Source organism: Nerophis lumbriciformis, linkage group LG13 (genome assembly GCF_033978685.3).
Source record: "Nerophis lumbriciformis linkage group LG13, RoL_Nlum_v2.1, whole genome shotgun sequence".
NCBI lineage: Eukaryota > Metazoa > Chordata > Actinopteri > Syngnathiformes > Syngnathidae > Nerophis > Nerophis lumbriciformis.
The window spans coordinates 1,798,441-1,814,217 of record NC_084560.2 but is presented as its reverse complement, the minus strand read 5'-3'; the positions used below and the strand labels follow the sequence as shown (position 1 = coordinate 1,814,217).

Sequence of the window (15,777 nt, the reverse complement as noted above, 5' to 3'; positions counted from 1 at the left end):
GGAGCCAGATGAGGTGGTTCGGGCATCTAGTCAGGATGCCACCCGAGCGCCTCCCTAGGGAGTTGTTTAGGGCACGTCCGACCGGTAGGAGGCCACGAGGAAGACCCAGGACACGTTGGGAAGACTATGTCTCCCGGCTGGAGGAGCTGGACGAGGTGGCTGGGGAGAGGGAAGTCTAGGCTTCCCTGCTTAGGCTGCTGCCCCCGCGACCCGACCTCGGATAAGCGGAGGAAGATGGATGGATGGATGGATGGACCAGAGCAAGGCTTCCTCCAATCAGCCGATGTCCTGTTATCAGGATTCCGAATAGGTAGATACTGTATCTTCCAAGCCAATCCACTTTATTTATACAGCACATTTCAAAAAACAAAAGTTCCACACAGAAATCTTCAACGTCCTCAACTGGAAGGTTCGCCAGGCAGGCGGCACTCCTCTTCTCCCAAGAGTCCGTGGTGTGTCCAGCAACAACCGCTCCGTCAAGACAGGCAGTTCCCCCAAACCAGAGATCTTTTGTCAATTTCATTGAGTGGAAAGTTGATAAATTCCATTGTTTCGATCTTAGAAAGCAGTGCAAAAATAGGCAACAAGAAAGTTAAGACAACAAAGAAGCAAGCAGAAGAGATAAGGGAGAGGGAAAAGGGTGTGTCCGCCTTCGACGAGTGCCAGTGAGAAAAGCTCTTTATTGTCATCCAATAAAACATGGCGAAAGAAAGGCAATTAAACTGTTGGTGTCATGACTTGGTCCTGGGGTTTAGTTTTTCTAGAAGGCAACGGAAAGTTGGCTCGGGCGAGACGGGAATGTGAGAACATATTTATTTAATTTTTATCAAAAAAAAGTACAAACGAAAAGCGCGCACAGTGGCGGAGAAACAACTTGGCTATGAAAACAAATACTTGCACAAAGGCAGAAACTATGAACAACAAAAAAACACTAACTGTGGCATTAATAAACAAAACTTACTTGGCATGGACAAAAGGAGCAGCGTGAACGATGGACATGAAAAAAGTGTCAGAAATGTGCAGAGCATAAATGTGGGATGTCACCAGAAAGACAAACTGAAAACAATGAACTTAAATACTACAGACATGATTAACGAAAACAGGTGCGTGACTCAAAACGTGAAACAGGTGCGTGACGTGACAGGTGAAAGCTAATGGGTTGCTATGGTGACAAACAAGAGTGCACAATGAGTCCAAACGTGGAACAGGTGAAACTAATGGGTAATCATAGAAACAAGACAAGGGAGTGAAAAGCCAGAAACTAAAGAGTCCAATAACTAAAACAAAACATGACTAAAACAAAACATGATTACACAGACATGACAGTTGGTTGGCAACTGGCAGGGTTTGGGTAGGGCTGTGCCACAAATATCAGGCACGGTCATTCATAATGTCACAATGAACTCAACCCCAAAAATCTATGGCAGAATGTCATGGAATGCTCTAGCGTGGGGGAGGCGTGACTTGGTTGTTAGAGGGTTCCTGGTTCGATCCCCAGCTTCCGCCATCCTAGTCACGTCTGTTGTGTCCTTGGGCAAGACACTCCACCCCTTGCTCCTGATGGGTGGTGGTTAGGACCTTACCTGGTAGCTCCCGCCATCAGTATGTAAATGTGTGTGTGAATGTAGTATCAGTTTCAAAGCGCTTTGAGTACCTTGAAGGTAGAAAAGCGCTATACAGGTATAACCCATTTACCATTTACAAAGTAATACAGTCAATCAATCAATGTTTATTTATATAGCCCTAAATCACAAGTGTCTCAAAGGGCTGCACAAGCCACAACGACATCCTCGGTACAGAGCCCACATAAGGGCAAGGAAAAACTCACCCCAGTGGGACGTCGATGTGAATGACTATGAGAAACTTTGGAGAGGACCGCATATGTGGGTAACCCCCCCCCCCCTCTAGGGGAGACCGAATGCATTGGATGTCGAGTGGGTCTGACATAATATTGTGAAAGTCCAGTCCATAGTGGATCCAACATAATAGTAAGAGTCCAGTCCATAGTGGGGTCAGCAGGAAACCATCCCGAGCGGAGACGGATCAGCAGCGCAGAGATGTTCCCAACCGATGCACAGGTGAGCGGTCCACCCCGGGTCCCGACTCTGGACAGCCAGCACTTCATCCATGACCTGTGTGTCTCCCCCTCCACAAGGGATAGGGGGGAGCAGAGGAGAAAAGAAAAGAAACGGCAGATCCACTGGTCTAAAAAAGGGGGGCTATTTAAAGGCTAGAGTATACAAATGAGTTTTAAGATGGGACTTAAATGCTTCTACTGAGGTAGCATCTCTAATTGTTACCGGGAGGGCATTCCATAGTACTGGAGCCCGAATAGAAAACGCTCTATAGCCCACAGACTTTTTTTGGGCTCTGGGAATCACTAATAAGCCGGAGTTCTTTGAACGCAGATTTCTTGCCAGGACATATGGTACAATACAATCGGCAAGATAGGATGAAGCTAAACCGTGTAGTATTTTATATGTAAGTAGTAAAACCTTAAAGTCACATCTTAAGTGCACAGGAAGCCAGTGCAGGTGAGCCAGTATAGGCGTAATATGATCAAACTTTCTTGTTCTTGTCAAAAGTCTAGCAGCCGCGTTTTGTACCAACTGTAATCCTTTAATGCTAGACATAGGGAGACCCCAGTGAATGCTGACACCCTCCTTTCTCCCTGCACATTGGAGGAGCAGCTGTGAATGTGGTCTCTGTCAGTCCAGGGACCTCACCTGGAGCCACGACACTTCCTGTCTGCAAAGAAGGCACACCAGTGTATATACTTCCTCAGGAAGTTTGGATGAGGAAGCTCCATTCTTAGGAGTTTCTACAGATGTGTGGTGTAGAACAGCCTCAGCACCAGCATAATGGTGTGGCACAGAAGCTGCACGGCTGAAGTGAGGTAGGCACTGGGAAGGGTGATGAATGCGGCTCAGAAGATGGTGGTGAGCAGCCTTGCAACCACCACAAACATCTCAATTAGCAGTTGCAGAAAGAGTGCTCTCTGCATCACCAAGGATACCGACCCGTATTTGAGACCCCTACCCTCAGGCAGTAGGCTGCGAATCATTCGGTTTAGGACCACCAAACTCTTCCGGAAGCTGTTAGTCAGCTGAACTCTGATAGTGCTCTGTATCAATAGATAACAATCTCCCACACATACACCTAGCAAACATTTACGCTGGTTCATTGTTTTGCCGTTGCTCATTTAAAGGGTTCTTATGTATGCCGGCCCATTGTTGGTCGTTGCCAATTTGAAGGGTTCTTGTATATACCCTTGTTCAATGTTGGTCATTGACAATTTGAAGGAGTTCTTATATACGCTTGTTTATTGGTTGTCATTGTCAATTGATTGGAGGGCTTCTTACATACGCTTCTTCATTATTTGTCATTGCCAATTTGAAGGGTTCTTATATATGCTGGTTCATTGTCTTTCCTTGCTAATTTGAAGGGCTCTTATAAAATCCTGGTTCTTTGTTTGTCACAGGTGATTAATTATACGGGTTCTTACATACGTTGGTTCATTGTCATTGTTAGTTAATTAGAAGGGTTCTCATATAAACTGGTTTATTGATTGGGACTATTAATCATTTGAAATGTTCTTACATAGGTTGTTTCTTTATTTGTAAATGGTAGATGGTCTGTATTTATATAGCGCTTCACTATACCTGCTTGATCGTGCTTTACATTACACCTCACATTCACTTATTCAGGGACACTGATGGCGGAAACTGACATGCGAGACTCATCCAGGCCAAGGTGGGTGAAGGGTCGTGCCAAAGGACACAACGGACTAGGACGACTGGAAGCTGGATCCGAACCAGGAACCCTCAAGTTGCTGGTTGCCACGCTGCCCCGTCATTGCTAATTAATTAGAAGAGTTCTTACATAAACTGGTTTATTTATTCATCCATCCATTTTCTACCACTTATCCCTTTCGGGGTCATAGAGGGGCTGGAATTATCCCTGAACTTGGGCGCAAGGCAGGGTAAATAAACCCTGGACATCCGCCATCCTCATCGCAGGGCCAACACGGATAGACAAGAAGGGTTTTAATATGCGTCGGTTTATTGTTTGTCATTTCTAAGTAAAATGGGTATGTCTGTTATTATTTTGTATTATTTTCTCCATTGATTCTTCCAGTTTGTACCATGTGACCAGTGGTGACTTGAGTTTGTTAGGGTTGTGATCGTTCCCTTTCATCACATCACTGGTCTTATTTCTCGTCAGAATAGTTTCACACAGGGCAAAGTTGCTTCAACCTAAACGCTTGTCCTGGAGTAACTTCCCTAGTTTGCCGTTATTCCTTTTTTTAATCTACTCCAGAAATCAGCTTGGATGAACTACTGTGTGGGTTGTGAAGTTTTTGGAGCTGTTGGTGAAGGAAATGGAACTGAGTTGTGGAGATGTCCTGGTTTGTACAATAACAATTTGCATTGCTATGACTAAGACGATGCACCAGACAGCAGTGTTTAAAAAGTCGTAGCATTTATTGGGGCAACGGCTATGAACAATCAGCAGGAATCGGTGATGCGTCTCATGCTCATGAACCTCATGCTGCTCATGCCCATCTCCCTGAAGCTCCGGTGGTCGCCGGGCCTCACGTACAGCATCCTGCCGCGGAAGTTGGGCTGCTCGTACATCAGCCAGTGGCCCTCCATCACCTGGCAGGACATGCAGTCGCTCATGCCAAAGCGTTCCATGATGTTCTCGCAGTCGTCCATCAGCTCGTTCATCTGGCCGCTCATGTTCTCCCGCTCAAAGATCTTCATCCTGAACTGGCCTCTGTGCTGCTTGGGACGACAGTTAGCGTTAGAGACGATGGTGCAAGAACCTGGGTGAAATGTACGTGGTCTGCACCCACCATGGGGATCATGCGGCAGGACTTGATGCCGCTGCTGATGCCCATCATGTTCATGTAGTCGGAGTACTCGCCCCTCCTCATGAAGAACTGGTTGCCCATGAAGTTGGGGCGCTCGTAGACCATGAAGCAGCCGCTCTCCACCCGGCAGGACTGGCACCGGCTCAGGTAGGACGACATGTCGGCACAGTCGCTCATGCACTCGTAAGAGCGGCCCTGGAAGTTCTTCTCCTCGTACAGGATGATCTGAAACCAGAATGTTTTCTTTGAATTAACTGGTCAATTCAAATAAAAGAAGCATCGATGCGGCTTTACCTACCTTGCCCATGGTGATGGTCTGCCAAATCTCTTCAGAGAACTGTGCTTGAACTGATGACTGCCTGTCTGAACCTGCTTCATTTATACCTGGCAAGAGACAAAAGACTGCATGTCCCCTATTGTGCAAAGTCCTGAGCAAGCAGCTTACTTTAAAAGCCTATAGAGGGTTGACTTGCTTACCCATATACTCTCCGGGGTCGTGAACTGCGGACAGAACTTTCTTTTGAGAGTTCCGAATTTGACAGTTACATAGAATTTCTGTCCAGCAAATGTGTAGATTTAGCAAGCTTCATGTATTTAGTTGATTTAGGCCAGGGGTGTCAAAGTCCACGGCACGGGTGGACAAAATACAAAGCAAACTTTAGATCGAACTGGATTCATTGACACTAACTTCAGCCTCGTTCATGCAATGTATCGCTTGTATTTCGTCACGGGACTTCTTCCCGGAAGTGAAAGCCAGCTAACATGGCTGTAAATATTCCTGCAAAAAGCAGATACGGGAATAAAATTCAATTTTGCAATGGAACAGATCTCTGTACTTGATCAAAATAAGATTTGTGGAGTGATATCAAGGATTATACGTTCCCAGATATATGAACTATTGTGCTCTGGACATCATTCTACAGAACAAAACAGATGAAAACTTGTAAAAGTATGGAGGTCTACAACTTCTTTGTGTGTGTCTGCGTCAAGGTCATTGGTATCAAGACTCTCCTGGATAAATATGTATCGTTTTTGCAAGGGAAATGTTGTATTTCATCATTTAACTTCACGTCTACAGCCATGTTTGTTGTTGTTGTTGTTGTTGTTGTTGCACACGCCGTTCACGAGTAGCGTGTTTTTTCAAAATATAATATGTCAACATTGTGTATGTGCTGAAAGATTAATTTATGATTGTTTATCAAAATATAACTATAGATGTCAACATTGTGTATGTGCTGAAAGATTCATTTATGATTGTTTATCAAAATATAACTATAGATGTCAACATCGTGTATGTGCCAAATGATTAATTTATGATTGTTTATCAAAATATAACTATAGATGTCAACATTGTGTATGTGCTGAAAGATTAATTTATGATTGTTTATCAAAATATAACTAAAGATGTCAACATTGTTTATGTGCTGAAAGATCTATTTATGATTGTTTATCAAAATATAAGTATAGATGTCAACATTGTGTACGTGCTGAAAGATTAATTTATGATTGTTTATCAAAATATAACTAGATGTCAACATTGTGTATGTGCTGAAAGATTCATTTATGATTGTTTATCAAAATATAACTAAAGATGTCAACATCGTGCATGTGCCGAATGATTAATTTATTATTGTTTATCAAAATATAAGTATAGATGTCAACATTGTGTATGTGCTGAAAGATTAATTTATAATTGTTTATCAAAATATAACTAAAGATGTCAACATTGTTTATGTGCTGAAAGATCTATTTATGATTGTTTATCAAAATATAACTATAGACGTCAACATTGTGTACGTGCTGAAAGATTAATTTATTGTTTATCAAAATATAACTAGATGTCAACATTGTGTATGTGCTGAAAGATTAATTTATGATTGTTTATCAAAATATAACTATAGATGTCAACATTGTGTATGTGCTGAAAGATTCATTTATGATTGTTTATCAAAATATAACTATAGATGTCAACATTGTGTATGTGCTGAAAGATTAATTTATGATTGTTTATCAAAATATAACTAAAGATGTCAACATTGTGTATGTGCTGAAAGATTAATTTATGATTGTTTATCAAAATATAACTAAAGATGTCAACATTGTTTATGTGCTGAAAGATTAATTTATGATTGTTTATCAAAATATAACTAAAGATGTCAACATTGTTTATGTGCTGAAAGATCTATTTATGATTGTTTATCAAAATATAAGTATAGATGTCAACATTGTGTACGTGCTGAAAGATTAATTTATGATTGTTTATCAAAATATAACTATAGATGTCAACATTGTGTATGTGCTGAAAGATTCATTTATGATTGTTTATGAAAATATAACTATATATGTCAACATTGTGTATGTTCTGAAAGATTAATTTATGATTGTTTATTAAATTATAACTAAAGATGTCAACATTGTGTACCTGCTGAAAGATTAATTTATGATTGTTTATCAAAATATAACTAGATGTCAACATTGTGTATGTGCTGAACGATTCATTTATGATTGTTTATCAAAATATAACTATAGATGTCAACATTGTGTATGTGCTGAAAGATTCATTTATGATTGTTTATCAAAATATAACTATAGATGTCAACATCGTGCATGTGCCGAATGATTAATTTATTATTGTTTATCAAAATATAACTATAGATGTCAACATTGTGTATGTGCTGAAAGATTAATTTATAATTGTTTATCAAAATATAACTAAAGATGTCAACATTGTTTATGTGCTGAAAGATTAATTTATGATTGTTTATCAAAATATAACTATAGATGTCAACATTGTGTACGTGCTGAAAGATTCATTTATTGTTTATCAAAATATAACTAGATGTCAACATTGTTTATGTGCTGAAAGATCTATTTATGATTGTTTATCAAAATATAACTATAGACGTCAACATTGTGTACGTGCTGAAAGATTAATTTATTGTTTATCAAAATATAACTAGATGTCAACATTGTGTATGTGCTGAAAGATTAATTTATGATTGTTTATCAAAATATAACTATAGATGTCAACATTGTGTATGTGCTGAAAGATTCATTTATGATTGTTTATCAAAATATAACTATAGATGTCAACATTGTGTATGTGCTGAAAGATTAATTTATGATTGTTTATCAAAATATAACTAAAGATGTCAACATTGTGTATGTGCTGAAAGATTAATTTATGATTGTTTATCAAAATATAACTAAAGATGTCAACATTGTTTATGTGCTGAAAGATTAATTTATGATTGTTTATCAAAATATAACTAAAGATGTCAACATTGTTTATGTGCTGAAAGATCTATTTATGATTGTTTATCAAAATATAAGTATAGATGTCAACATTGTGTACGTGCTGAAAGATTAATTTATGATTGTTTATCAAAATATAACTATAGATGTCAACATTGTGTATGTGCTGAAAGATTCATTTATGATTGTTTATGAAAATATAACTATATATGTCAACATTGTGTATGTTCTGAAAGATTAATTTATGATTGTTTATTAAATTATAACTAAAGATGTCAACATTGTGTACCTGCTGAAAGATTAATTTATGATTGTTTATCAAAATATAACTAGATGTCAACATTGTGTATGTGCTGAACGATTCATTTATGATTGTTTATCAAAATATAACTATAGATGTCAACATTGTGTATGTGCTGAAAGATTCATTTATGATTGTTTATCAAAATATAACTATAGATGTCAACATCGTGCATGTGCCGAATGATTAATTTATTATTGTTTATCAAAATATAACTATAGATGTCAACATTGTGTATGTGCTGAAAGATTAATTTATAATTGTTTATCAAAATATAACTAAAGATGTCAACATTGTTTATGTGCTGAAAGATTAATTTATGATTGTTTATCAAAATATAACTATAGATGTCAACATTGTGTACGTGCTGAAAGATTCATTTATTGTTTATCAAAATATAACTAGATGTCAACATTGTTTATGTGCTGAAAGATCTATTTATGATTGTTTATCAAAATATAACTATAGATGTCAACATTGTGTACGTGCTGAAAGATTAATTTATGATTGTTTATCAAAATATAACTAGATGTCAACATTGTGTATGTGCTGAACGATTAATTTATGATTGTTTATCAAAATATAACTATAGATGTCAACATTGTGTATGTGCTGAAAGATTAATTTATGATTGTTTATCAAAATATAACTATAGATGTCAACATTGTGTATGTGCTGAAAGATTCATTTATGATTGTTTATGAAAATATAACTATATATGTCAACATTGTGTATGTTCTGAAAGATTAATTTATGATTGTTTATTAAATTATAACGAAAGATGTCAACATTGTGTACGTGCTGAAAGATTAATTTATGATTGTTTATCACAATATAACTATAGATGTCAACATTGTGTATGTGCTGAAAGATTAATTTATGATTGTTTATGAAAATATAACTATATATGTCAACATTGTGTATGTTCTGAAAGATTAATTTTTGATTGTTTATCAAAATATAACTATAGATGTCAACATTGTTTATGTGCTAAAAGATTAATTTATGATTGTTTATCAAAATATAACTATAGATGTCAACATTGTGTATGTGCTGAAAGATCTATTTATGATTGTTTATCAAAATATAACTATAGATGTCAACATTGTGTATGTGCTGAAAGATTCATTTATGATTGTTTATGAAAATATAACTATAGATGTCAACATTGTGTATGTGATGAAAGATTCATTTATGATTGTTTATGAAAATATAACTATATATGTCAACATTGTGTATGTTCTGAAAGATTAATTTATGATTGTTTATCAAAATATAACTACAGATGTCAACATTGTGTATGTGCTGAAAGATTAATTTATGATTGTTTATCAAAATATAACTATAGATGTCAACATTGTGTATGTGCGGAAAGATTAATTTATGATTGTTTATCAAAATATAACTATAGATGTCAACATTGTTTATGTGCTGAAAGATCTATTTATGATTGTTTATCAAAATATAACTATAGATGTCAACATTGTGTACGTGCTGAAAGATTAATTTATTATTGTTTATCAAAATATAACTAGATGTCAACATTGTGTATGTGCTGAAAGATTCATTTATGATTGTTTATGAAAATATAATTATATATGTCAACATTGTGTATGTTCTGAAAGATTAATTTTTGATTGTTTATCAAAATATAACTATAGATGTCAACATTGTGTATGTGCTGAAAGATTCATTTATGATTGTTTATCAAAATATAACTAGATGTCAACATTGTGTATGTGCTGAAAGATTCATTTATGATTGTTTATCAAAATATAACTATAGATGTCAACATTGTGTATGTGCTGAAAGATTCATTTATGATTGTTTATCAAAATATAACTATAGATGTCAACATTGTGTATGTGATGAAAGATTCATTTATGATTGTTTATCAAAATATAACTATAGATGTCAACATTGTGTATGTGCTGAAATATTAATTTATGATTGTTTATCAAAATATAACTATAGATGTCAACATTGTGTATGTGCTGAAAGATTCATTTATGATTGTTTATGAAAATATAACTATATATGTCAACATTGTGTATGTTCTGAAAGATTAATTTATGATTGTTTATTAAATTATAACTAAAGATGTCAACCTTGTGTACGTGCTGAAAGATTAATTTATGATTGTTTATCAAAATATAACTAGATGTCAACATTGTGTATGTGCTGAACGATTCATTTATGATTGTTTATCAAAATATAACTATAGATGTCAACATTGTGTATGTGCTGAAAGATTCATTTATGATTGTTTATCAAAATATAACTATAGATGTCAACATCGTGCATGTGCCAAATGATTAATTTATTATTGTTTATCAAAATATAACTATAGATGTCAACATTGTGTATGTGCTGAAAGATTAATTTATAATTGTTTATCAAAATATAACTAAAGATGTCAACATTGTTTATGTGCTGAAAGATCTATTTATGATTGTTTATCAAAATATAACTATAGACGTCAACATTGTGTACGTGCTGAAAGATTAATTTATTGTTTATCAAAATATAACTAGATGTCAACATTGTTTATGTGCTGAAAGATCTATTTATGATTGTTTATCAAAATATAACTATAGATGTCAACATTGTGTACGTGCTGAAATATTAATTTATGATTGTTTATTACAATCTAACTATAGATGTCAACATTGTGTATGTGCTGAAAGATTAATTTATGATTGTTTATCAAAATATAACTATAGATGTCAACATTGTGTACGTGCTGAAAGCTTAATTTATGATTGTTTATCAAAATATAACTATAGATGTCAACATTGTGTATGTGCTGAAAGATTCATTTATGATTGTTTATCAAAATATAACTAAAGATGTCAACATTGTGTATGTGCTGAAAGATTAATTTATGATTGTTTATCAAAATATAACTATATATGTCAACATTGTGTACGTGCTGAAAGATTCATTTATGATTGTTTATCAAAATATAACTATAGATGTCAACATTGTGTACGTGCTGAAAGATTAATTTATGATTGTTTATGAAAATATAACTAGATGTCAACATTGTGTATGTGCTGAAAGATTCATTTATGATTGTTTATGAAAATATAACTATAAATGTCAACATTGTGTATGTGTCGAAAGATTAATTTATGATTGTTTATCAAAATATAACTATAGATGTCAACATTGTGTATGTGCTGAAAGATCTATTTATGATTGTTTATCAAAATATAACTATAGATGTCAACATTGTGTACGTGCTGAAAGATTAATTTATGATTGTTTATCAAATTATAACTAAAGATGTCAACCTTGTGTACGTGCTGAAAGATTAATTTATGATTGTTTATGACAATATAACTATAGATGTCAACATTGTGTATGTGCTGAAAGATTAATTTATGATTGTTTATCAAAATATAACTAAAGATGTCAACATTGTTTATGTGCTGAAAGATCTATTTATGATTGTTTATCAAAATATAAGTATAGACGTCAACATTGTGTACGTGCTGAAAGGTTAATTTATGATTGTTTATCAAAATATAACTATAGATGTCAACATTGTGTACGTGCTGAAAGATTAATTTATGATTGTTTATCAAAATATAACTAGATGTCAACATTGTGTATGTGCTGAACGATTCATTTATGATTGTTTATCAAAATATAACTATAGATGTCAACATTGTGTATGTGCTGAACGATTAATTTATGATTGTTCATCAAAATATAACTATAGATGTCAACATTGTGTATGTGCTGAACGATTCATTTATGATTGTTTATCAAAATATAACTATAGATGTCAACATTGTGTATGTGTCGAAAGATTAATTTATGATTGTTTATCAAAATATAACTAGATGTCAACATTGTGTATGTGCTGAACGATTCATTTATGATTGTTTATCAAAATATAACTATAGATGTCAACATTGTGTATGTGCTGAAAGATTCATTTATGATTGTTTATCAAAATATAACTATAGATGTCAACATCGTGCATGTGCCGAATGATTAATTTATTATTGTTTATCAAAATATAACTATAGATGTCAACATTGTGTATGTGCTGAAAGATTCATTTATAATTGTTTATCAAAATATAACTAAAGATGTCAACATTGTTTATGTGCTGAAAGATCTATTTATGATTGTTTATCAAAATATAACTATAGACGTCAACTTTGTGTACGTGCTGAAAGATTAATTTATGATTGTCTATGACAATATAACTATAGATGTCAACATTGTGTATGTGCTGAAAGATTCATTTATGATTGTTTATCAAAATATAACTATAGATGTCAACATTGTGTATGTGCTGAAAGATTAATTTATGATTGTTTATCAAATTATAACTAAAGATGTCAACATTGTGTACGTGCTGAAAGATTAATTTATTATTGTTTATCAAAATATAACTAGATGTCAACATTGTGTATGTGCTGAAAGATTCATTTATGATTGTTTATGAAAATATAATTATATATGTCAACATTGTGTATGTTCTGAAAGATTAATTTTTGATTGTTTATCAAAATACAACTATAGATGTCAACATTGTTTATGTGCTAAAAGATTCATTTATGATTGTTTGTCAAAATATAACTATAGATGTCAACATTGTGTACGTGCTGAAAGATTCATTTGATTGTTTATGAAAATATAACTATATGTCAACATTGTGTATGTTCTGAAAGATTCATTTATGATTGTTTATGAAAATATAACTATAGATGTCAACATTGTGTATGTGCTGAAAGATCTATTTATGATTGTTTATCAAAATATAACTATAGATGTCAACATTGTGTACATACTGAAAGATTCATTTATGATTGTTTATCAAAATATAACTACAGATGTCAACATTGTGTATGCGTGAAATATTCATTTATGATTGTTTATCAAAATATAACTACAGAATAGATGTCAACATTTTGTATGTGCTGAAAGATTCATTTATGATTGTTCATCAAAATATAACTAGATGTCAACATTGTGTATGTGCTGAACGATTCATTTATGATTGTTTATCAAAATATAACTATAGATGTCAACATTGTGTATGTACTGAAATATTCATTTATGATTGTTTATCAAAATATAACTATAGATGTCAACATTGTGTACATACTGAAAGATTCATTTATGATTGTTTATCAAAATATAACTAGATGTCAACATTGTGTATGTGCTGAAAGATCTATTTATGATTGTTTATCAAAATATAAGTATAGATGTCAACATTGTGTACGTGCTGAAAGATTAATTTATGATTGTTTATCAAATTATAACTAAAGATGTCAACCTTGTGTACGTGCTGAAAGATTAATTTATGATTGTTTATGACAATATAACTATAGATGTCAACATTGTGTATGTTCTGAAAGATTAATTTATGATTGTTTATCAAATTATAACTAAAGATGTCAACATTGTGTACGTGCTGAAAGATTAATTTATTATTGTTTATCAAAATATAACTAGATGTCAACATTGTGTATGTGCTGAAAGATTCATTTATGATTGTTTATGAAAATATAATTATATATGTCAACATTGTGTATGTTCTGAAAGATTAATTTTTGATTGTTTATCAAAATATAACTATAGATGTCAACATTGTTTATGTGCTAAAAGATTCATTTATGATTGTTTGTCAAAATATAACTATAGACGTCACCATTGTTTATGTGCTAAAAGATTCATTTATGATTGTTTGTCAAAATATAACTATAGATGTCAACATTGTGTATGTGCGGAAAGATTAATTTATGATTGTTTATCAAAATATAACTATAGATGTCAACATTGTGTATGTGCTGAAAGATTAATTTATGATTGTTTATCAAAATATAACTATAGATGTCAACATTGTGTATGTGCTGAAAGATTCATTTATGATTGTTTATCAAAATATAACTATAGATGTCAACATTGTGTATGTGCTGAAAGATTAATTTATGATTGTTTATCAAAATTTAACTAAAGATGTCAACATTGTTTATGTGCTGAAAGATTCATTTATGATTGTTTATCAAAATATAACTATAGATGTCAACATTGTGTATGTTCTGAAAGATTAATTTTTGATTGTTTATCAAAATATAACTATAGATGTCACCATTGTTTATGTGCTAAAAGATTCATTTATGATTGTTTGTCAAAATATAACTATAGATGTCAACATTGTGTATGTGCGGAAAGATTAATTTATGATTGTTTATCAAAATATAACTATAGATGTCAACATTGTTTATGTGCTGAAAGATCTATTTATGATTGTTTATCAAAATATAACTATAGATGTCAACATTGTGTACGTGCTGAAAGATTAATTTATTATTGTTTATCAAAATATAACTAGATGTCAACATTGTGTATGTGCTGAAAGATTCATTTATGATTGTTTATGAAAATATAATTATATATGTCAACATTGTGTATGTTCTGAAAGATTAATTTTTGATTGTTTATCAAAATATAACTATAGATGTCAACATTGTTTATGTGCTAAAAGATTCATTTATGATTGTTTGTCAAAATATAACTATAGATGTCAACATTGTGTATGTGCTGAAAGATTCATTTATGATTGTTTATGAAAATATAACTATAGATGTCAACATTGTGTACGTGCTGAAAGATTACTTTATGATTGTTTATCAAAATATAACTATAGATGTCAACATTGTGTATGTGCTGAAAGATTCATTTATGATTGTTTATGAAAATATAACTATATGTCAACATTGTGTATGTTCTGAAAGATTAATTTATGATTGTTTATTAAATTATAACTAAAGATGTCAACATTGTGTACCTGCTGAAAGATTAATTTATGATTGTTCATCAAAATATAACTATAGATGTCAACATTGTGTATGTGCTGAAAGATTCATTTATGATTGTTTATCAAAATATAACTATAGATGTCAACATTGTGTATGTGCTGAAAGATTAATTTATGATTGTTTATCAAAATATAACTAAAGATGTCAACATTGTGTATGTGCTGAAAGATCTATTTATGATTGTTTATCAAAATATAACTATAGACGGCAACATTGTGTACGTGCTGAAAGATTAATTTATTGTTTATCAAAATATAACTAGATGTCAACATTGTTTATGTGCTGAAAGATCTATTTATGATTGTTTATCAAAATATAACTATAGATGTCAACATTGTGTACGTGCTGAAAGATTAATTTATGATTGTTTATCAAAATATAACTAGATGTCAACATTGTGTATGTGCTGAACGATTCATTTATGATTGTTTATCAAAATATAACTATAGATGTCAACATTGTGTATGTGCTGAAAGATTCATTTATGATTGTTTATC

At 32.7% G+C, this 15,777-nt stretch overlaps 1 protein-coding gene across 2 annotated transcripts in view; it reads right to left on the bottom strand.

The window, feature by feature from the left end:
- Positions 1-4,481: 4,481 nt before the first annotated feature.
- The window catches only part of LOC133613902 (gamma-crystallin M3-like), a 42,200-nt gene continuing 30,904 nt past the window's right edge, over positions 4,482-15,777 (bottom strand). The window contains exons 2-4 of one of the 2 annotated variants that reach the window (XM_061971798.2): positions 5,175-5,260; positions 4,859-5,101; positions 4,482-4,787 (exon numbers count right to left, since the gene is read on the bottom strand). In XM_061971798.2, the coding sequence (XP_061827782.1) occupies positions 4,509-4,787; positions 4,859-5,101; positions 5,175-5,183 (531 nt within the window). In that variant the 5' untranslated portion in view covers positions 5,184-5,260 and the 3' untranslated portion in view covers positions 4,482-4,508. Of the gene's footprint in view, positions 4,788-4,858; positions 5,102-5,174; positions 5,261-15,777 lie in introns of those variants that run through there. The other variant, XM_061971800.2, reaches the window with a different exon arrangement.